Source organism: Callorhinus ursinus, unplaced genomic scaffold, assembly GCF_003265705.2.
Source record: "Callorhinus ursinus isolate GAN/ISIS: 27379988/994484 unplaced genomic scaffold, GSC_fseal_2.0 scaffold23, whole genome shotgun sequence".
NCBI classification, from domain to species: Eukaryota; Metazoa; Chordata; class Mammalia; order Carnivora; family Otariidae; genus Callorhinus; species Callorhinus ursinus.
Genome location: NW_027397085.1, coordinates 9067518 through 9088931, shown reverse-complemented (window position 1 = coordinate 9088931; position 21414 = coordinate 9067518). Strand labels below are relative to the sequence as shown.

Below are 21414 nucleotides of genomic sequence, written 5' to 3'. Positions count from 1 at the left end.
TACACTAGCAGTTGTATGCCCAGCATCCCCTAAAGCCCACCGGAGTCAACCCCGGGTAGGCCTTCTGCTCCTGTTCCGTGTTCACTCTGATTCGGGCATCACCACATCCTCCGGGTAGGCCTTCTGCTCCTGTTCCGTGTTCACTCTCACTCGGGCATCACCACATCCACTCATGCTCTCTCTGCAGCGTCTGTTGCTTCATTCCTCCCCTCCGTACCTTCTGCTGCCGCCTTGGTTCCCGCCCTCAGGGCCTTTCAGCCACACCACTGTAGTACAGTGGTGTAGTCCATCCTCACCCATCCATCCCTGTGCCCGTCCGTCCCGTTCACCGCAGTTAGACCGAGAGTCTTCAAGTGCAGCTCTCATGTTGTCGCTCCCCTTCCTCCATGCGTTTTTGGTGGCTCCCGAAATTAGACCATAGTACTCCCAAGCTCAGTGCAGGAGTGCGTCGTGTCCTATAACCCCTCCCTGTCTTTCTAATCCAGTTCCAGTGCTCCCTCTTAGGCTTCCGATGCTTTGGACTGCCTGTTCTAGCTCCTCCCAGAATACGACATGTCTTAGTCACATCTGTACGTGAGATCATGCCACACATTCCTTTCTGTCTTCAGATCCCTGCAGTGAGACGTGGTCTCTCCCTCATTGGAACCCAAAAGCCTTTAGCCTCTGCCTGTCTTCCACTATTTACCTAGTGTTACGGTTCCTCGTGTACCGTTCTTATCTGAGAGACGTTGCCACATGCCGGCACACCTCACACCCCTGCCTAGTGTTCTTGGAAGGCGGACTGTCTTACTCATCTTTGTTGTATATATCACGTGGAGCGGTAGCACGCTGGCCCGTGTGTGTGTGCCAAATTGATTAAATACTTGTTGAATGGAAATAGAAATTCAAATTCACACAGATGGCAAAGTGTGATGTTCATTCATAAGTCTTGTTTTTCCTTTGCTAGGTGAAGCTCGCGTGTGGAGTGACACAGTGTAATCAGACGCCAGATGGACAGTGTGACAAGAGTGTCAGAAAGGATTGGGCCGCGCTGCGAGAATCAGCCTGGAGGCCAAGTGTTGATGAGCTGCTGAAAAGGAAGCCAGTGGGAGGACTGCGGGCCGCAGAGGAAGTGGGACCCTGTCTTCAGTCACACCATTGATGGAGGACAGATGGATAGCCGGACATCCGGTCACCTCTCCTCTTAAACCTTTGGAGAGTTGTCCCCTGTCCCCTGCTGGACACATATTAGGAATCTTAACATACTCTCTGAATTCGCTTTCCATAGAAACGTAAGATCAGACTGCAGCGTGTCACCAGACTCCTCTGTTGCATGGTCACAGACTCACCAACATGAGTGCCGAGGGCTATCAGTACCGAGCGCTGTATGATTACAAAAAGGAACGAGACGAAGATATTGACTTGCACTTGGGTGATGTCTTGACTGTGAATAAAGGGTCCTTAGTAGCTCTTGGATTCAGTGACGGACAGGAAGCCAGGCCTGAAGAAATCGGCTGGTTAAATGGTTATAATGAAACCACGGGGGAAAGAGGGGACTTTCCGGGAACTTACGTTGAATATATTGGAAGGAAAAAAATCTCGCCTCCCACACCAAAGCCCCGACCACCTCGACCCCTTCCTGTTGCACCAGGTTCTTCGAAAGCTGAAGCAGACGGTGAGCAACAGCAAGGTCAGTATTCATGAATGATTGCCTCGTGGCTTTTGTTTTTTTTTTGTTTTTTTTTTTTTAGGAGAAGCCTGAGAGTTGTGTTGGGCTATCACCCTCGGAGAATAACTCATTTTGGCAACTTTATCTGAATTTCTGTATGGTGTATAAAAGCTTGGTCAGTCATTGCAAGACTAGAAATTTGTGTTTGTGGGGTAGAGAGTTGGAAAAAGAAGGAGATGGTGTATGAGAACCTGTTTCGTGAGCATCTTTAAACCCTGTTATTATAGTTACCATGGAATTAAACACTACTGCATTCTTCCTCTTGTAATTGGTATTAATATATTTAAATAATCATTTGGGGAAAGTAGAGGGTAAGTCAGTATATTTAACATTAATTTGATGTATATGGAAAAATGTCGAGAGCAATAAAGTGACCACAGAAAGCAGAGAAGAAAGCATTGTTTTTATAACCTGGTTAGCTCCCTCTTGGTTTCCTCTCCAGAAACACTGTGGCTGAAGCTGACGCCTAATCCTGTGCTCACTATAGATGGAGAGGGAGTTCTCTTCCTTCACGGGCAGGGTCATTCGTAGCATTATTGCTTCTAGAGTGCTAGGCTGTCACAAGAAAAAAAAAAAATTACTGAATGCTTTTCTTAAATGGAAACCACCTTGATTCAAAACCCGCTCCTTGTTTATTATTGGAGATGGTCCACACTTGAGCTTTGTGCACAGCTGGTCATTTAAGGTTTTTCTGCTGTTCAGTGTCACACAGAGACAAGCCCTTTGCTCAGCTTTGCCGTTATGACCTTTGTTAAACACTCATTTCCTCGTTAGTAAATTTCAAGCTTTTTTTTTTTCTTCCCATAATTGTTTCTTTTTTTCTCAGACTGAGAAAGGTTTGGGAAGGTAGGTTTAAAACAGGTGGACCCTCCCGCAGCGGTTGCATGTTAAGTCCAATGGCGTGTGGCATTACTGTGTATTTCTGGGAGGGATTCTTAGTCTCTTGTGCCTTCTTTAATGTTGGCTTATTCTGGCACATAGGAATGAGGTAACACGGGAATAAATGAGCAGAATTTAAGGATAAAGAGCTGCCTTTTAGCACTGGGTCATAATATGACAGGGAATATTTTGTAGAAGTCAAGCACTCCTGCCTAGAGCTACCTGAAGGGATGTGCCTTCTCCTCCCCTGCCTGACCCAAAAGAGATACATGTTTGATGAACATGATACCGTACTTTATAAATAATGTCCAAATAATGTCTTTTACTATACAGTTGAAAAGCAAAAGTTAATTTTTCTTTGCAGGTAAGTCAGAAAACCTTGACTGCATACGTAGATACAGTTTTGTCAACCATTGCATTTCATTGAGCAGATAGAAAGTGTATACGTTATTGTGGTTTCTTTTTTCCCCCCACCCAACTACATATTTTTAATTTGGCTGTTAATTTTTTAAGTTAAAAAAAAAAAAACAAAACACTTAAAGTAGCCTGATTCAAAAGGAAAACCTATTTAATTTGTCCCAGAATATAAAAGATGACAGAATCCTCCAAGTATCTGTGTTGGATTAGAGAAGATTGAAAGGTGGGAAAAGGGGCATCTTGTCAAATTAGTGACCCAGATTTTGTAAAAATAATTTCTAAGCAAAATTGCATTTGATAACTGCTATTAGGTGTAACTTTCATTATAAGCAAAATGATTTTCTCTTTTTTAGGTCCTAAACTATTCTGCAGTGCTTTCTTTCTCATGTGATGTGACAATGGAGATTTTTCACAGCCTTTTCTTTTTTCTTTGTAACACATGAAAAGGTAGAGTAATGGAAAATTTTCAGCAGAATTTAGGAAAGAAACCCATGATAATGTGCATTCGGGTATTAGAAAGAGTGGGCCCAAATACAATGAGAAATTAAGAGTTACTGAAAGGTTGAAGAGGCAGTATGGGGAGGTTGTGAGGGGAATGTAGTACTAAACATTAGATTTTCTAGAAATGTTAGTCTTCTGTTCTCACTTAAATAGGATTTGTCTGAAATGAGAATTCAGTGGCTCCTACTAGTTGCCTGTCACATTGAAAAGGAAAGTAGTTGTAAGGACAAACATATATGTTGGAACTATGGGATTCTGGTTTGGAAGACTTTGCAGTGACAAATTGTAGGGCAGCAAGAGAGGATAGTTCTTTTCTTACTGTAATTGAATTCCTTAGCACTTTTTTTCTTTTTACTCCCCCTGCCACTTGATTTAGCCTGTTTTTTGTGTTTGACTTTCTTTGTTTTACTTAGAAGGTTACCCTCGAGGCCTGAGATCACATGTAGGTCTCCTGTTGAGATAGTGTCATAAGGAGAGTTGGCACTCCCCCTGTAATGGGCAGGGGTTAGACAGAGAATGCTCATGCCTGCCTGCCTGCTAATTGTGTGGTTCTTGTCTCCTGCTCTTGCAACCTTCTCTCTCCTTAAAAGAAAGTTGTGATTGGACCCTGGCCAGAAGTACACTGTGTGAGGGATTCCTCCTTACATAATAGAACCCACTTTTCCACTTTTCCTGGAATGTTCCTGGAAATAAAGCTGTAAAGTTGAGCTCTTGAAACTCATTTGAAAATCTGCTAAACCTTCCACTGCTACATTTTGCATGTAGTCTCTTAGGAAGCCCAGTCTGTCGATGGAATTGAATTTGTTCATTGGTCCATTGTTGTATTTACTGGCTTCAGAGTCATTCAGTAAACGTGAACTGCATCCCTATTTTGTGCTGAGAAGTAGCGATGACAAATGAAGTCAAGATTCGAGAGAGAGAAATAGCATGCCTTCGGATACCATGTCCTTTCCCCTCCCACCTCAGGGCTCTGCTTCCTTCCCTCCGCTTGGCCGGCTCTTCCTCGCACATCCCTTGGGCGACCTACTCTCCCCTCTGCTCACATCTTCTCATGGAGGCTGGCTCTGCTCACCCTGTTTCACATGGTGACCTGCCCCTCTGCTTTTGCAAACCCTTTATTATCTAACCTGCTATAGAATTTACTTCCCATGTGGATGTTTATCATCTCTTCCCTCTGCCAGACTGTAGGCTCCATCACGGCAGGAATCTTGGTTGTTCCTCCATGATCCCAAGTACCTAGAGCAGTGCAATAGGTTCTCAGTGGATAAAGGCTTGCTTTTGAGGTTCTTCATCTAAATGTTTCACATCCCAGGCGGCTTGAGAGCCCTGCACTCTGTATGTCACAGGCAGGCACAGGAGGCTGCAACAGCCCATTCTGTGGTTAGAAATCACAGCTTACTTGCTTTCATATCATTCACATCTGAGGAATCTTGCAGCCTTGGCCTTGACCGTTGCATACTTTGTTCTCCAAAACTGTTATTTTCTACTCCAGTGCTTAGCAGAGGTAGTTCTGGTAGCGGGAAAGTGTGTTCAGCTGATAGAGGGTTCTGTCAGCCACTTAAGCAAAGTGATTAGAATGTGTGTCAAGATCAGCAAGGATCCTCAGGTTTTATTTCCTCTCCCCTCCTTTCATCTCCTTCCCTTTGCTTGGGGGCTAAAATTGCCAAGAGGAGTGTCACATTGCACTTTCCCACCATTTAGTGAAGCCCTCTGTGACCTACTTTGGAGAGAACCTCTTCAGTGTTTCGCACAGGTGAAGGGTGTGGAAAATGGGTGTCACGTGGTCCTGAGGGGGGCCATGCTGTTGAAAGACAGTACTCCAGCTCTTTTCTGCATTAGGCTCTTCAGACACTGGCATTCCATTCCCAAACATACAACCCCATTCAACCACAGTCCCTAGTTCCTCTGTACACAGAGAAATGATGGAGGTGGAGATGTAGGGATAGGGGAACGAAAATGTTTTCCTTTCTTTCATAAATAGCTGTCCCGTGGGGCTATTTCTTGAGACAGTGTTTTGCGATTCTTTAAAGTCATGCTAATGCACAATATTTAGACTAGTGAGATTCTAGTTAGTGACAAACTAGAATCTAGTTTATTGTATAGACCTAGTGACCACGTTAGTTTGTATCAAACATTGGAATCTGCTAACTTGAGAGACCACTTAGGGATCTGAGTTCAGACCCACCTCCGTCCCCCATCCACACCCCTTACCGGCTCCCACTTTGGACCCTGACAGTGAGTCCCAGGTCCCAGCTGGTTCCACATATAGAACACAAAGCACACATTTGGCAAGGCCTATTTTAAATTTTGATCAAAATTCTTTCTAAGCAGAAAAAGGAAAAAGCTTATAACTTGTCTTTGCTTTCAAGGTTTCCCCGGCCAAGTTATTTTTACATTTCTCACACTCAGCATTTGAGTGCCCCTCCATGGTTGTCATTCATCATCTAGAAGGCAAGGCTGTAATAAATCACACAAATTGACTACACTGTACAGAGGTCACAGAAGATAGTGGCCTGATCCCAAATCATACACCTTTGCTGAGCCTCATGGTCATAACATACTGCTGTTGCTCACCCAAAGAGTACCTGTGAAAGTAATTTACTTTGCTTCACAAATTCCTGCCTTTATAAGTTCTGTTTCAGTAGAGATGATGCCTTGTCATAACTTCACCTTTTCTCCTACTTAGGTGAGACTTTGCTTGTGAAGTTAGAGGGTCATCCTGTTGAGCTCCTCTGAATGGTGGGGTGAGACATCGGACTTGTGGTGCTGACTGCCCATTCTGCATTGACCATGCTGCTATTGTGAGAAAGCAGGGCTGGTTAGAGGGTATTTGAAGAAGATAAAGGCCTTCGAACCCTGCCTCTAATGACCCACTGGAAAAACTAATCAGAACACTAGAGATTTTGACCTCTGTGTTTAAATACGAAATGAAGTACATTTCCAAAAGATATCACCAATATAACTGATTAAAGAGTAGGTCTGGAGAAAACAAATGTGATAATTATTTTTGCTAAAATCAGATGAGCTTAACCACTTCTCTTAAGATCCCAGAAGGAGTTACTCATGTATTAAGTGACATGTTATAATAAGTTCTCCTGCTCGAGTGCCAGCATTTCTATTCTTTTTTTTTCCATTTTGAATCTCTTTACTAAAGGCTTGATTTTTAAGATGTTTTTCCTGTAAATTTTAAATTTAATTATTTTGTCTACCCAGAAATGTGAAGAGAAAGGCAAGTAACCCTAATTAATAATTTGCATATCCATGGTTAGTTGAGAAGGAAAGTGACAAACAGAGAAAAGATTTTCACATCTTTCCTGCTTTTTAGCAGAAAAGCTCTACCCCGACCTGGCTGGCCATATTAGGAATTAAAAGCAAAGCCTAAGGGGGGATGAGTAGAGAGTTCCTCTTGGTACTCCCAAACAGAGAGGGAGACATTCCTCCTTCCTTCCTCCAGTCTGTTATTTGACCAGAAGGACTTGATTTTTTCTTTCCTGGAGCTGTGGTGACAGTTAAGTTCAAGCTTACAGATAAGACATTCCTTGAGGAGAAGATTTCTGCCATGTTACCATGATGCTTGTCATTTAGAAACACAGAGCTATGGTATGCTGGTTGTATTTTCTTAGGTGAGATATATGTTCAGATGATTTCATTAAGGCTTCTGGCTTTAGACATTTCACTCTGCTCTTTTTTTTTTTTTTTTTCCCCAAAATGGCTAAAGGGTCCAAAGTCCATATCTGTACTACCTAAATAAAGCCTTCACACCTCTGATTTGAACAGGATCTCTGTTAAGTGGAGTGAGCCTGTTTTGTCTCCTAGCAACCAAGCTAATGATGATGTTCTAATGAAATTTTCCTTGTCATAAAAGTAGAACTCTATATTCAAAAATATTTCTTTTTTAGTTTAGTTGTCAGTAGATTCTGTGATAACTTTGACGTCCGTCTTCCCTGGTTCCTAGGTGAATGCATCTTTGTCTAAAACAGGAGAAATTCTGATTAATAAGCGCTTCTCCAGTAAGTCAGGGTTTGAGAAAATAATTCAAATTCTTAAATTCAACAACAAATGCTGCCTTACATCTGCTAAGTAGCATCCAAAAAGGGGAGAATTTTGTACCTCTGGCAGAACAGAATACCAAATATGTGATGCCATTTACATATCCATGTTTTTCTTAGTAAAAGAAAACAGATGTTAGCAGTAGAGCCGGCTGTTGCATATACGTGTGTCTTTGTTGCGAACAGATTTCCACGAGGAATGACATAAAATTGGTTTGAAGGCTGAAGTGGGAGAAAATAACTTGGTGTGATAGCTAGAAATGAGAAGCATAGTTGCATGATGGATTATATCTAATGTTTTGAGGTCTTGGTTGATTTTATTGCATTCAGTACCAAAACAGTTCTTAGGCTTTCACTGAAACTAATCTAAATAGAGGAGGTCAGAGTGTACTGGAAGTTGGCTTTATTTTAATTCCTTGGGTATAATTTCCCTAAAATGTCAAAACTGTCAGAATAGTTTGTAAGTGTGTTATTCTTACTAATTTCTATAAGCGACCACAGTATTTTGTTTTTACTATGATAATCCCATGCACTATACATTGTTAAAATGATCTGATAAAGTAGAACTTTGCAGTTGAAAATAAAAACAAGCAGCAGATCTTTCTGTATAATTATGTATGCAGAACTTTGTCCCAGTGGCTTCATGCCATCTAACGTATGGCTGTCATTTTCAGGAATACCTTTCCTGGACACTGTCTTGCTTGGATGTGTTGGCATTCATCTCATCTGTTTCCATTTGGTAGCATGTATTATGTGGTGCCTATAGATTCTTCCGTCCTCTCACAGTTTGATGCATATTGAGGTTCTGACTGTGAATTTATTACACTGTATCGTAGGAGACTGTAATTTGGTGATCAAATTTGATATTCAAGATAGTAAAGATGTTGGTATAAGTGAAATGTAAATCTCTGTGATACATTATTTGAGTCAGAAATTCCACTCTGCTTTGCTTCCTCTAAATTCCTTAACCCCCCCTTTTTTTAAATTCCTTAATCCTTCTAATCCCAGTGTTCTCTAGTTGTAAAATTAGAAATAGATACTGTCTTTTCTGACTTTTGACTGTATTTTTGTTTTAACCTTGCTGACACTTGGCCAGTAAACATTAATCTATTCCTACTCAAAGAATTGTTGAGAAACATAATCCAGAAAACTTAAGTTGTCACTAGTAGTGTTTCCCCAGTCCTTCAGCCCAGAAGGCAGAAGAAGGGTAAGCCCAGAAGGTGAAGGGACTTAGATAGAAAAACAAGCTAGGATGGTTGGGCAGATGTGCTTGCATGACCTCATTGCCAGATCTGATGTGGAGCTTGGGCTGTGAGATCAGATGGGATTGTTGCTAATGAAGGTGCCACATTGGTAGCAAGTTTTGCAAAACTGCATACTGTATGATCTTAAGTTATGAGAACTTATGCTCTCCCTGTGTTGGTGGACTCTCAGGAATTGCTGACGTTTAAATGGGTTTGTGACTTCCAGTTTGACACATTGCAGTTCATGAGTGTATTAGATATTCATGGAATGCCTTCCTTATACTGTGTCTCTGTGGTGTAACTAAATTTGTTGATGTGATAGGAGCTCAGAGTGCCTGAGGATTGGTGGTGTGGGTTTTTTGTTAAATTCTCCAAGGCAGGTAGACAGGGTGATGGTTATAACATTTGTCTATTCAGGTTATAAAGATTTACTTATTCAGAGCTCTTCAAATTTATGTGATAGAGGTATTAGAGTATTGTGCCCAAGAAGTAAAGTGTTAGCATAGGCATTGGGCAAGGCTGCTTTGTAGTAAAGTCAGCGAGATAGTTGGGGTGGTCATCCTCATCCTCCAAGCTTTACCCCGAGGAAGGAACCTGCCGCAGGGCCCTCAGACTTGGCACATACTACCATTGACACTGTTAGAGAAAGTCGGCTCCAGCTTGTTGCTGTGTCTTGAAAAATTCAGTTTTCAGAATTACTTCAGGTTGTAAATAAGATAATCTGTGAACCCGCATTAAACACTGCTGGGTTTATTTTTATCCCATTTTAAAAAATAATTCTTAATCTTTAAGAATGTTGCTTCTTTATCAGTGAGTGGTTGGTTTGAAATATATCTTTCTATCCATGTCCTAATTGTAGAAACATAGTTGAATGTTTGTATCATGACTTTATAATTTGGAAGTATTTCACAACATTACGAACTTGCTTTTTTAGGTGGCGAAAAAGTAAATTTCCCATTGTTGAAGGAGAAAGATTGATTCAGAAAGGTTAGACCAAGATGACTTAATTGCTAAATAATATTGATCATCTACTGAGTACCAAGGAATGAGATTTAATGAATTTGGCTAAGATACATCAGAAGTATATAGTGTAGTCATTATACCACACTTGCCCATGGATTTATTTAAATGTTGAAAATGCCTTTTTCAGAATGTACCTTAAACTAACAAAATAAATGTCACCAAGGCTTTAAAATTAAAAAAAAAAAAAGACCATAAAATTGGCAGACTTACTGTTTGCCAAGCATTCTGATAGGCATTTCATAGACATTTTTCATTTGATTGTTCTGTCCACCCTGCAAATATTGCATTGTTAAATCATTTTCCAGATTAAGAAGCTAAAGCTCTAATGATTTTGTAAATATTTAAAAAGAAGGGACTTCATAGAAGGGACATTCAGCATGCAGCTGTGTGGATCTTGTTAAGCAGTCCTTTGTGAAGTTATCGGTAACTGAAGAAACCAGATAGTTTCAGCTTTTTGGGTGGTCTTTAATTATGTTTGTTTTATCTTTTAGGTTTCATTGGCTGTTACATTCATACAACCACACAACAAATTACCTTTGTTTTACATACGACTCACAGCATTTTCTCATGTCTGTTAAATATATTAAAGGTTTGAGTTACAAAGAAACTGACGAGGCCATGAAACTAAGACAAAGTTTTGGGTACGTGTGTGTATGTGGTTTTTCTTGAGAAGAAATAAACCTTGATCAGATGCTCAGAAGTTACGTACCATTGATAAGTGATTTTCCCTCCATGTCTGTTATTTTGGAAGACGTTACTGTCTGTTTCAAATGTTTCCCTGAATTTCAAATTTTCTTCTTTCTGTCTTATAATTATATCATTTTGATTGAAATGGAGCACAGGCTGGTTATTACCTGTTTAAAAGCCAGAAAGCTGAGTATGTCCAGCATAAGAATTATGTGTTTTGGCGTGTTAGATAGTGGCTGCTTGAAATCCATAAATACAAGAAATCCCAAGCTGACTCAAATGAATCTGAAGTCTTAAACCTAAGCCTGAGTTCTGTCAGAGTTAGCAGTAAACGCCATTTTAAAGACTGGCTAAATGGCTAAATTCCTTTGAATGTCAAACTTTATTTCTCAGGAAAGTCAGTCACTGCCAAGTTTATAACATAAACATTGTGTTTCTGTTTCCAGAATTCCAAGGACAGGAGGGTGGATGAGGGCACGTGAAAGGCACAGGTGAATTTTATTTCTGGGTGTTTAAAAGGACAATGTGACATTGCACAGAGATAGTCTCTCAAAGGCGTTGAGTGCCAGCAAAACCTCTTGGATGCTTTTATTTTTGCTTATGTTTTTTTTCCCTTGAAACATCTGAAAATTTCCTCATTTAAAAAGGTCTCTCTGCCTGGTGGTCCTGACACAGCCTCTTGAGACTACTCACTAGAGTCCCTAAGAACGTGGAGAAAAACACTTGCATTCTCAAGAGTTACAAAAGCAAGAACTAGCAGGGAAAATGTCTACTGTAAACTAAACGGAGCCAGGTTTAAAAACATAGGCAGGGTAAGTTCTGACTACCTATAAATAGGGAGGCAGAGCCGTGTCCTCCCCGACTCTCTGCCCGTAATTCAGAAAGAGCCTAGGCAGCTGTCCCCAAAATGCCCTTCTCTTCCTCTAATCTTCCCCAGTGGTGCTTTTTTATTCCATGGAAGATTATAACTCAGAAAATAACCAAGCAGGGCTGGGGTGGAGGGACTGGGGGTATTACTGTTACGTCCTGAGAATCTTCCTCCATAAAAGGAAAGTGTTGGAGGTGAGGAAGGATTAGAAAGACCTCCGTTGACTGAGGGTTTGGGTACTGATTGAGTTCTCTATCATTCAGAGCCTCAGAAAACCAGCCAGTGAAGGCAGAAGAAGGTTTTCTTTCAGGCTAGCGAAACTACATTGAAATGAAAACCACAGTGAGAATTGGGCTGGGAACTATGCATCCTAACTGGCCAGCCAACTCTAGGTCTGAAGCCAGCACCCAATGGATCAGGGGTAGCTCAGAGCAAATGCCAGGTCTGGGTAGATTTCTCCTTGCTTAGTGGTCACTGATCAGGAAAAGTATAGCTGAGCCTGCTGAACAGTGTTGCTCCATAAAGGGAAAGGGGAGATCAAATAGAAGATTTGAAGAAAGAACAGACTTCCACCAATGATTTATTACTTCAAAATGACATGGCCCTAATGAAAAAGGGGCAGAAAGCAGTTAAATGTTTATGAGTTGAAAAAAAATGATAGGATGGGATGAAATGGGAGTGAAACCATAAAATTGTAAAGAAATTAAAATTGCAATAGCACCTTAAAATCCATGTGAGAGACAGTAAGGAGTAGAATTGATGCAGCTGAAAATTAAATTAGTGTTGTGAACAAGAAATGTAGATAAAGCTCTTCCAGAATGCAAAAAAAAAAAAAGGGAGGGAGAAAGATGGTAGATACATGGACTGAAGATCTAAAATGAGAATTTGAAGTGCTGATAAACAGGAAATCATATCAAGTGAAAGAGAGCAACATAATAAAAATAACCTTGCATGCATGTATGCACATTTGAATGTGCCCTTCACCACCTCGTTCATAGGACATCAATGGAAAGCCACCTCTAGATGCGTGTTGGCAAAAAAAAAAAAGTTTTAAGTATAAAAATATCATTAAAGCATCTAGTCACCATACCTCCGTAAGTACCAAGGAACAGAATTCAGACTTCCTTCTCCTTTGTAGCTGTAAATGCCAAACGATAGTAGTAGAGTTTTGAGAAAAGATGGTGACTTGAGAACTTAGGGTCCGGTTTCCTTATATTTCACATGGAAAGGCAGTCGAGAGACACTCTGATACTATCAGCAGGAGCTCAGAAAGATACACTAAACTTCCCACGTCACATGGGAAAACTTTTAAACATTGCTTTCCATTGAAACTTTGCAATGAGAAAGGCAGAGGTTGATTACCTTGAAGACTAAAACTCTAAGGTGTGTATTTTCCAAACACCTAAAAATACAATGCATCTTCCAAAACACAAACTAGAGAAACGTGACGGTATTATGGACATGAGGAAAATCCTTGCCTTGTATGAAAATTTTATGCAAATACATATATAAACATCCACGTGTATGTGTGTCTATGTACACAAATACAGACATGTGGCTTTATACCTGCCTATATTTGTGTGTTCAACAAATGCTAGTTCTCTGTCAGGTGCTATGCTGACATTGTACTACATGAACTTGTTACTTTTTGTAAGAATTCTGTGACATTGGCCTTATTATTATACCTGTTGTTAACCTGTTAGTTAAATGATAGCCCAGGCTCACACAGCTAGTGGAGGAGTTGGGATTGACCCCAGACCACCTGTCCCCCCAGTGTGGTTAAGTGTCTGTGCCGTAGAGCGAATGGGCCTTGGGCGGGAGTGTCCTCGCCCTATGACAATGCGATATTCCCGGACACAGCCCATGGGCCAGGAAGGCAGCCCTGAGCCAAAGGCAGTTGATCCCCTGGCTTGTCAGTGACCTGTGACGTGGCCTGATACTAGTCAGTGAGTTCAACAACAAGGCTTTTCCACTTTCAGGAAGTAGACCCAAGAAAAACTAAAGAGAATGAAGCAGTTGTGTGAGTTATTCTCCTTTGCAGCAGAAGGACCTCATCAGAATAGGCTGAGAAGAGGTGATTTAAAGTCATGTTGGAATCTTTGGGGCATAAGTGATGAAAATACCAACCTTCAAGTTAGCACTCACAGGACTACGCTTCTCAAAATGTTATGTACATATAGATGCGACTATATCTTTATAAGATGGCATAACATCTGAATATATAAAATAGCATTCATACATATGTTGTATATAAACATGTGTGATAGCACAGTATATAAAGCAATATAGACAAGTCATTGTTGATTTAGTGATGCAAATGTACCTTTGTAATTGAATTTGCTAATAAGTTCACTAAAATCAGCTCTAAACGATTGAAAGCCAGTTGTAACTTGCTACTCCACTAGGCATCAGATGCTTGTAGTTACTTGTACGGTTATATTGTAACTGTCATTTGTGGTCTAATCTTCCCCATAAGGGAAACTTGAGAAACCCGGTCAGCTTTTAACATTTAGAGGAAGTTTAAACATTGGCGCATAAAATTCACAGTTGTTTAGGTTGAAACTCCGTTTCCTGTCAGACCACATCTATCCAGCGCCTATGTGATTGGAATTGTCTAGCTATGGCCTGCACTCAGGACAAGTTTCACAAGATGCACCCAGTGTTTACTCTTGTCTTTGCCTGCTTCCGGAGTCTGTGCAGTGGACCCTGAGCCCTCTGCCTGCCTGATGGCAGTGCGGTCAAATAAGGGAATTTGTCTAATCACGTAACTATTTTATTCCCTTAACTGCTGTTGGTGAATTCCAGCCTAGCTGTTACATCCTTTTAGTATTTAGTATTTTGAGTATTATTTAGCTATAAGGGTGGAAAAAAAATTTTTTTTGGTGGGGGCAGGGAGTGTTATAGTTTGGCTGTGAGGCTAGTTGCCTTTTGTATAGTCTGAAAGGGAACAATGGGGACAGTTTTACAATGATCTTTTTACCCAGAATACAAACCCACGGTCCCTGCCACCTCTCAGTCAACCCCCACGCAATCCGTTTTCTAAAACACATTTGAAATACAACTGAGGCTTTTGCCTAAGAACCTCTTAATTCAGTGAATCACTAAAGGACCATTTTTTGCCAGCATCAGGTGCTATGTGGAGTTCACATTCTGAAATGTTTAAAATTCTCTATCCTAGCAAATGCAGTTAGTAATCTCCAAATTATGGTATCTCACATTTTGTGTATGATATGCCGAGAGAAGGAAATGAAGAAGGCCCGGGAATTAATAGTTCTGGTAATCACAGCTTAAAATGAAGCCAAAAATACTTTGCTTATAGGAGTTGAAAAGAAGAGACCATGACTGATGGGTTTAGCCTTTTCTCTGAAATCCATCTCGCAGAGTTGATATTTGATGTTTTAGGCAAAGGCGGTGTAGGCTCTGATTAATTTTGTCACCTTACTCTGGACCTTTCACTTATAGGCATGTCACTGAATGATTACATGAATTTTTTATTTGCTAAAAAGGTTGTATTACCCTTTTTAGTTCATTGCATCTGGTTGCTACCTTTTTCTTAAATACCTGTAGGATGAAGTGTTTTACGTCTGGGATGAAAAGTTTGAAATGTTTTCCTCATGATTCTTAAGATTTGCTTGGCACACATTGAGCATTTGCTTTGTACCAGGCACTGTGCTGTGTGCACTGCTTGCATCATTTCACACATTGCAGTTTTCAGGTTGAGGCACAGCGAGAAACCTGCCCAGAAGCAAATACTAATAAAGGGTAGAGACCTGGGATTTGCATACAGACTCTGACTTCAGGGTGTGTGCTTTCCAGCATCACACTGTGTCTCACCCTCAAAATGAAACGGAGAAGAAAAGGAACCTCTAGCAGTATGAACTTCCTCAGAGGTCATGTCATGTTAGACCAATCACTGGTGCTGGAGGCACATATTCAGTAAATATTAGGAAGAAGTGGCCTGTACATCATAGAGTTTTAAATAGAGTCTCACATCTCTATAATCTTTGGCCTTATTCAGTTACCCTCATACTAATATAAAAATCTTAAAGATCTAGGTATTAAAAATGCTCGATTGGCCAGTATCTTGTTTCTGTCAAGATCATGTACTTGAACCATACATCAAACCAGAGACTTAGATGAGACAATTGGTAGAAAATCATCAATGTCTTTAAAAGTTTTCTTAAAAATAAAGAGGGAAGACTATATGAAATAATCTAAGTTAAAGCAATGACCTGATTCCATCCAGGTGAAAGTATTAGAACATTATCAGTGTTTGAACCTAGAGTTGGACCCGTTTATAGCAATTACAATCTAGAAGAATGTCTTGGTTTAGTAAGAGTTTAATCTTAGAGATGAGCCCCGATGGAGAGCCGGTGAGGCTGGATATGGATCAGACATCAGAACGTCTCCGTGTGACCCCATGTTGTGAGTCTTGCTCAGAGAGCACAGCAGTCACACTTCGGTTCCTGTCACACTCATGACGGATGAAGGCAGAAGAAAAGTCCTTGATGCTAGGAGATTCCGTTAAACCATCAAGGTGGATTTAAGGCAGCAGGGGGCACCCAGAAAGAGAGGTCTTCCATGGGTAGACAAGCATGCAGATGCTTTCCCAGGCCTGACCCGGGAGATAGAGGTCAACCATATTGCAGTAGTTGACCCGAAGACAAATAATTTCACCCCTCTTTGGAGTCGGGGTATCCTCTGTATTCGAGTTTGGGAAAATTCACTGCTGTGAAATGGGAGGTCTGCTGGGCCGATGGGATAGCCTAGGGTTAGCCTGCGGCTGAGCTGTGGCCAAGGATTTTTCAACCCTTGAAGCCTTGAGGCCTCCTCCTCAAGCTGGCCATTTTTCAGACTTAACCCTCAGTTTCTGGGTAAGTTGGAGTGTGTCTATAGGGAAAGCCCCGGGTTTGGGATTAGTCAAGCTTGCCAGAGAAAAATGCATCTAAGCACTAATAAAATTTGCTGACCCCCATCTCAGAGGTTAACATTTTCATTTATGTTTTACATGACTCATTTTACAGTACAGTGCTCTACAGAGAGGGAAAGAAGCCGTCCCCTTCCCAGCCTCCCCCAGACGCCACATGATGGAAAAAGCAAGAATTTTCCGCATAAGCATGGCTTTTTTTTTTTTTTTTTTAAACAAAAAGCCAGTCTCTGATGGGACTTTTTTCCTGCCAGAATTCCCACTGGTCCACTGTCGCAATTTTTACAAAAGGCCGTGATGAAAGAAGGCCCATTTTGAGGCCTTTGCAAACTCTGTGTTATGTGAAACATGCTTGTGTTTCTGTTCTTGGTTATCAGCAGAATTGTTATTTTTGAACCTCTCATAGGCATGTAAGACCTGGGCTCTCTAACTGTTAAAGTATAATTTTGATTAAGAAGATTTGTTGGCCGCTATGATGAGACACATAAAACTTTGAAAGGTTTTGACGTTGAGTTTCCTGTTTTAAAAAAAAAGTGTCCTCTCTTACGAACTCTGACTAGATGAGAGGATTTTCCTCAGAGAAAATTCATCTCTGGGAAGAACCATCTATGTGAAGGTCATAACCTAGAACATTTTTGAAGGGAAGTTTCAGTGAATTAAAAGAGGGCAGCGTTAGGGAGCTCAGAGTTCTGTTCTACCACAGCTATCGCTGAAAAAACCCATTTCAGCCTGGATCCTGGGCAGTTCCGTAGTTGGTCACAGACTTTTCTGCAGAAGTCACTCATGTCCCTTCACAGTGGAGGAGAGGGGTAACCTGGACCCCACTGGGAGTTTGTATCAACATTCCTACCTTTCTTTCCTCCTCAGAATGTTCACTGAAGAAAACCCGTATAAACCGACTGTGACAGACACATGCATCCAGTGGCAGCCTTTCTCTGGCTGTAGAGGTGGTTCAATTTGTTAGAAAGAAGCTGCATGGGGACTGGCTCTCAGCCCAGTGCTTGAAGCATAAAGCAAGTGCTCAGTTAACTTTGGTGGCTCGGGGCAGAAATGGGAGTTAGCTTCGGGATTCGGATTCTGAATAATCTTCCATTAAACAATCACATGGACCAGAGTGACAAGGGACTATCTAATTGAGACTACATAAAATGGTTCCTTAGGCTTCATGGACAATTGAGTAACTTCGGTTTCCTCTCTTCCTCTTGTTTACTTCCTGCTCTTCTAGAATCAAGCATTAGGTATTCTGGTCTCTTACAATGAGAAAATTAAACAGCTGTAGTTTAAATTAAAGCATTAATTTGGAGTGTTCTGTGGCTGCATTAATTATATCTTGACTAAGATTACATGCCCGTGGATTTGACAGAGGCATATAAGCCACAGTATGGCTTATCAGGAGCAAGCCAAAGTCCCGTGAATCACTGATCCGTGGTGATCTTTTATTTATACTTAAAAAACCCTTTAAAACTGAAATAATTTGACTTGATTTTTTTTTTCTTCTAGTTATGTACAAGAAAAACAAAAGAATCTGAACATGAAACACAGTTGTGAGAAGTGTATTTGCATGGGTGCAGGACTGAGTGGTGGAAAATTCTGTTCTTTTACTCAGTGGGATTTAGCAGCATGTGTTCAAAGTTTCTTACCTAAATGGGTCTTAATTAAAGACTTTAGGATGTACTGCTTTTAATTAGATTATTAAGCTCACTCAGTGGTCCTTGTGAAAACTTGTCTTCTGACTGCATATTTTATATCAAGAAGTTAAATTTCATGGTACGATGAAGAGTATTTGCTGTAACCATAATTGTAGCTCATGCTGAATGTATTAATGCTGCCGTTGACTGAATAGTTGACTGCTCAGATCCATGGTAATTGTAAGTTTTCTTCCTTTGTTTTCATATAATCATTGTAAGACAGTGTAGGCTTTCGAAAAATGCACTTCTTTGACCTCAGATCTCATGTGGCAGTCAGTGGGAGTAGAGGTAAGAAATAATAGCTTCAACTGAACATCACCTAAACTTCTGTAATATTTTATTGAATAACACATCCCATGGGTTTAATAGACAGTTTCTACAGAAGTCCAAAGGAGTGTGCAGTTTGATCAACCTCCCTGCATCCCTTTGGCCCAAGGAATTATTTTTGTTATTGAAGGGACAAACCAGGGGTGAAGTGACTCACAGTTAATTGCTGGATTAAATCAGGCATCCAAGTCACTCTGCTTCGGGTGGGTTCTCTGAGACTCAGTGGCTGTCTTCAAAAGAAAGAAATACATTTCAGCATCCTAAAAGAACGTAGCGCACAATATGTGATGGGTCTTACTCTTTTTTTTTTTTCCTCTTCAAAAGAGCCTCCTGGTTTGAGGAAGACTTGAAATACTTTCGGACATGAGCAAATTCTTACTATATTTCATAATTATTTACTGCACTGTAAATGGATTTATTTAACAATCATTGCACCTGTTGGAAAGTTGAGGAATTCTGATAAATACGCTTTCTTTCTTCGTTGGTTTCAAGCTGGTTGTGTTTTGAATATGCTAAGTTTGGGCGTTTGAGGGCATTTGGAAGCTATATAGGAGATGGGGTTTGTTACTGATATAGGATCACCAAAGCAACCATTGCACTTTGGTTCAACGTCCTTTTTCATTGTTCTCACTTATGTTGGAACACTTATGAACAGGCTGGGCTTTGAACAATGCCCTTGTCCAACCGTTAGTCCTAATTACTGTGACTAATTTGCCATGTGTCCTAAAAGACGGTAACATACTTCACTTTGGTTTTCTCATCTGTAAAATAGAATTTAATGAAACTCTCCCAAGCCAAGGATTTTGGTGAGGCATCATGGTCATAAGCCCCTAAAAAGATACTTAGAGTACTAAAAACCAGGTGTTTGGAGAAAACCAACAACTCGTTGATACCATTCAAAAGTTTTAAAAACACGTTTGGCACACCAAAGAAGTTCTTGATCTGAAGGAAATGAAAGGGATTGAAATTGTTTAGCCACAGGAAATAAAGACCTAGAGCCGATGTAAACATCTGAAAATCATATGCAGTGGTGTTTTATGGAGAATAATAATGAATTATTTTATATTTTCTTTGCGGCTCTCCCAAGAAGAAATGAGGTTAATTAAATTACTGAAGTTAGCACTGGCAGTGACATTGATCTGTTTTCTGAAACACAATCTTGAATCTTGTCTTTACCGATCAAAGGGGCAGTGAACTCACAAAACACCTGTGTGCGAGTTGCTCTCCAACAAAAGACCACTGGCATTGTGTTTTGTTGCTTAAGATAGTGTCTTCATTTGCACTTAAAAGTCCTGTCCCCTGGAAGATGTAGTCTCATCAACTCCTGTATTCTTTTTTTACATTGTATGTCTTCATTCCCTATACCATTTGGTGGGGAGCCATTCTACGGTCTTTAATATGCCATTTGGGTATATTCTTTATTTATTCTCTGCCTTCCTTTGTAGTAAGAACACCATCAAAGCCATGCTGGGGGGGGGGCGGAAAAAGACACCTTTTGCTTTGTCCCTTGGGTGTGTTTCTTATTGAGATTGTCAGGTCTTTTTTTCTTACAAAGCCAAAATTACAGTAGCATAATCACAACTATTTTGATTTTATGATTAATAATCATTTATCCAGTAGCTCATTAGTAAAAGAGATTCTGAGTCTTGACAGGAGGGAGGAAAAATAATCTTTCTAAACTGTTTGGCTTAAACAGTCTTAGCAATAAAGATTGCCACCTATTGGTTAAAAAAAGAAGTAAAACTGAAAGATGTTTGCCAAACAGGTAGTGGGTGTGATCAAAACAGAATTATTTAGGTGGTGCTCTTAGCCGCGGTATTTGAAAATGTGTGATTTGATGAGGAGCCCTCATTCTGTGCTTTCCCGTTTTCATAGCCAGTCTCATGAACGCATAGTAAATATTGAAGGAGAGGAGGTGTGCTGCTCTCATCGTTCCTTTTAAAAGCATATTTTTGAGACTGTCAGAATTCCGTTTTAATGGAATATTAAGTTGCATACATGCACTTTTAATTAGGCAAATGTTGGAGGCTTGATTTTGAAAACATTTTTCTAACTTTATTGTTAGTTTGGGCTTTCCTTCACTCCAAGCTTTGAAATCCAGCATTTCCTGTCCAACCAAAATGAGATGGGCTTGGTCACATTGGCCTCCATGCCTCTTGGTTCCAGAATCTGTTTTTCCAGATCATGAGCACCATACAGAGAGCACTGGCCTGAGTGATATTATCTCCCCATAGTCATTGAACATCAAGGTACGTTGATAATCCAAAAAAAAAAAGTGCATTGTTTTTGTCAAAAAGTCTCAAGTGGCTGCAAACTTGGAAAATGTTCTTTCCACAATGTTAGGATGGTTACATAAATTCAATTATTAAGAATACTTGGATTTAAATATAGAATGGTGGTGTAGCAATTTTTTTATTATTAATGCTGATCATTTAAATCCACCTCTCCTCCATGTCCCCAATATCTAAATACCTTTGAAATCTTGAGAAAATTAAAACCTACATAAATTACCGTTTTATATGCGATGGTATGTGTATGTATATTTATGTGTTGGTATAGATCCTAAGAAACATAGGAATAAAGCCACCACTCTTCCGATATTGTGTCCTTATTTTTTGCTCACATGTCTGTTCATATTTGTAATTTTAAGCCTTTTGATGTTAGATACTTCCCAAATAATAATTTGATACCCTTTGGTGGCATTGCATATTCAGTAAATTTTTTTGGCAAAGTTTATTTACCCACCAACCCTCACTCCACTTTGCATTGGGAACTTAGTCCTGGGAGATTGGGAGAACCATATGTTATTTGCTTTAATTTTTATATAGTACACCTATATGTGTGTGAAAATATATATCTAAACTGTCATAAAGCAACATATTGGTGAATTTAAATGAGTAGGCCCAATAAAAGCAAAAACCAAACTGAAGAGTGGTTGGAGGAAGTCCATAATAAATCAAGAAATGTTTCCTGAAGAAAGTAAAATGTATTTATATTTTTCAGCAGCTTCCTGTGGCTGTCAGCAGTAGGCTCATACCTGGTGTTGCTGCATAATTTGAAAAGTTGAGGGAGAGGGGAAAAGATAGCTTTGTGAAC

General features: G+C 40.2%; 1 protein-coding gene across 1 annotated transcript in view; it reads left to right on the top strand.

The window, feature by feature from the left end:
* PIK3R1 (phosphoinositide-3-kinase regulatory subunit 1) overlaps positions 1-21414 on the top strand; it is an 83279-nt gene that overhangs the window by 9100 nt on the left and 52765 nt on the right. Inside the window, exon 2 of the mRNA XM_025892836.2 lies at positions 947-1669. Coding sequence (XP_025748621.1) covers positions 1333-1669 — 337 coding nt within the window. The 5' untranslated portion in view covers positions 947-1332. The remainder of the gene's footprint in view (positions 1-946; positions 1670-21414) is intronic.